The sequence below is a fragment of the Penaeus monodon genome, chromosome 30 (assembly GCF_015228065.2).
Source record: "Penaeus monodon isolate SGIC_2016 chromosome 30, NSTDA_Pmon_1, whole genome shotgun sequence".
NCBI classification, from domain to species: Eukaryota; Metazoa; Arthropoda; class Malacostraca; order Decapoda; family Penaeidae; genus Penaeus; species Penaeus monodon.
This window is the reverse complement of record NC_051415.1, coordinates 33,412,056-33,413,564: the sequence shown is the minus strand read 5'-3', so window position 1 is coordinate 33,413,564 and position 1,509 is coordinate 33,412,056. Positions and strand designations below refer to the sequence as shown.

The 1,509-nt window shown below is 49.4% G+C and overlaps 1 protein-coding gene across 1 annotated transcript; it reads left to right on the top strand.

The window, feature by feature from the left end:
• The first annotated feature begins 207 nt into the window (after positions 1-207).
• Positions 208-1,459, top strand: LOC119592329. Its single transcript, XM_037941157.1, has 3 exons — positions 208-410; positions 537-705; positions 1,040-1,459. Exons 1-3 carry the CDS (start codon positions 226-228, stop codon positions 1,403-1,405), a joined length of 720 nt encoding a protein of 239 aa, XP_037797085.1. The 5' UTR covers positions 208-225; the 3' UTR covers positions 1,406-1,459.
• The last annotated feature ends 50 nt before the right edge of the window (positions 1,460-1,509 follow it).

Genomic DNA, 1,509 nt, shown 5'->3' with positions numbered 1-1,509 from the left:
TGTGGCTGTGTCCTTTTTATATGTGTACTTGCATGATATATTTCATATATTATCCAAGTACATACCTTACATATTGTTATGATTATTTGTATAATGATTGTTTGTATACGTGCAACTGCACAACCCGTGGGCCTTACTTTACTCTCATTTGCATTTTCATCTTCATTATCAAGGTCTTTACCTAACTATCAAGGACAATATAACTATGCTTGAGCAGACGTAGCCATGTTGAGGATAGTGAGCCTAGCAGTGGCCCTCGGCGCGTGTGCGGCGATACCCGGCCAGAGGGACGACCCTCTGAGGCTCGTCGGCGGAGACCCCCAGCCCCTGCCCGCTCGCGCTGTCGACAACCCTGCCACGCCCAACCAGATCCTTGACGCAGTCCTCGAGGGCGCTGTCCAAAACATGCAGTAAGATGCCATTCCATTTGCCTTGCTTTTGCTGGTGGCGCTCACTATCAGTGCTTCCTGCGTTTACTCAACTCTCCTGTGTGTATTTGGCTACCCCTTTACGTTCGTTTGATCTCGTTCTGGCAGAACCTTAGGGTGGTGCGAATCGAAAAACGTGCAGAATGGGGAGTCGATCCTGCCCCTCCAGGTGGACATAATCGGACACAGCTCGGAGAACTTGGTGATCACACATGCCAACGCGACCGGACTCTGCTCCCTCCGCCGCTCCAAGTCTGCGTCCTTCAACACCAACCAGGTATGGGGTCGTCTGTATTTAAAGCCTGATAGTTTGAGCAAGAACAGACTATTTGTTATCGGTGAGTATAAAAATGATAGGGATTAAACGACTGCGATTTAGAGAAAAGCACCTTTAGAAAAAAAAATATTGCTGATACGTAAGAAATGTAAAACGCCTCGCCAAAGAATGTTGTGATAGATTGAACTTTCTAGGATTTAGGAATCTTTAGAATTGTTTCCAGTATTATGTCTCGAGAACGCCGTGGGCAAATCGCCGCCAGTTCCTAACAGAATAAGAAAAAGACCTCTGCACAGAGCTCGGACATTACTCCCGCGACGCACATGTTCCGCAGGGCGTGCTCACGGGCTCCGTCGTCATGGAGGACGTTCGCGTCAACGCCGCTTTCAGTGTCCAGTTCGACGGCGTTGGGGAAGCCCCGGCCCAGACTGAGGCCGGCCAGGTGGTGGAGCAGGTGGAAAAGCTGTTCGCCGACATCCAGATCAACTTGGAGAACCTTGTGCCTCAGAGCATCGCGAGTTACAAGGTCAGGTTGGGTCGTGACGAACTGAAGAAAGTGACCAACTTGGAAGACAGTGCTATGAAGGACGTCCACGTGGCCGGCTTCAGGAAGGCTTTGCGGGAGGTCCTGAAGAAGATCATGGCCACCAACGTCAAGGTGCAAATCAACAAGTCCATCCAGAGCATGAAGAGTGCCTAATTCCCCTGTGGAATGCCTTATTGATCAGTGAGTGTACGGAGAGACAAATAAAATCTTGCAATTCTAGTCTTTCCTAAAGTTTTCACTAACCAACCTCATAGGCG

Coding starts and splice junctions, on each gene's coding strand:
- LOC119592329 (XM_037941157.1), top strand. CDS start 226: ATGTTGAGGATAGTGAGCCTAGCAGTGGCCCTCGGCGCGTGTGCGGCG. Junction 411..536: donor GGCGCTGTCCAAAACATGCA/GTAAGATGCCAT, acceptor TCGTTCTGGCAG/AACCTTAGGGTGGTGCGAAT. Junction 706..1,039: donor CGTCCTTCAACACCAACCAG/GTATGGGGTCGT, acceptor CATGTTCCGCAG/GGCGTGCTCACGGGCTCCGT.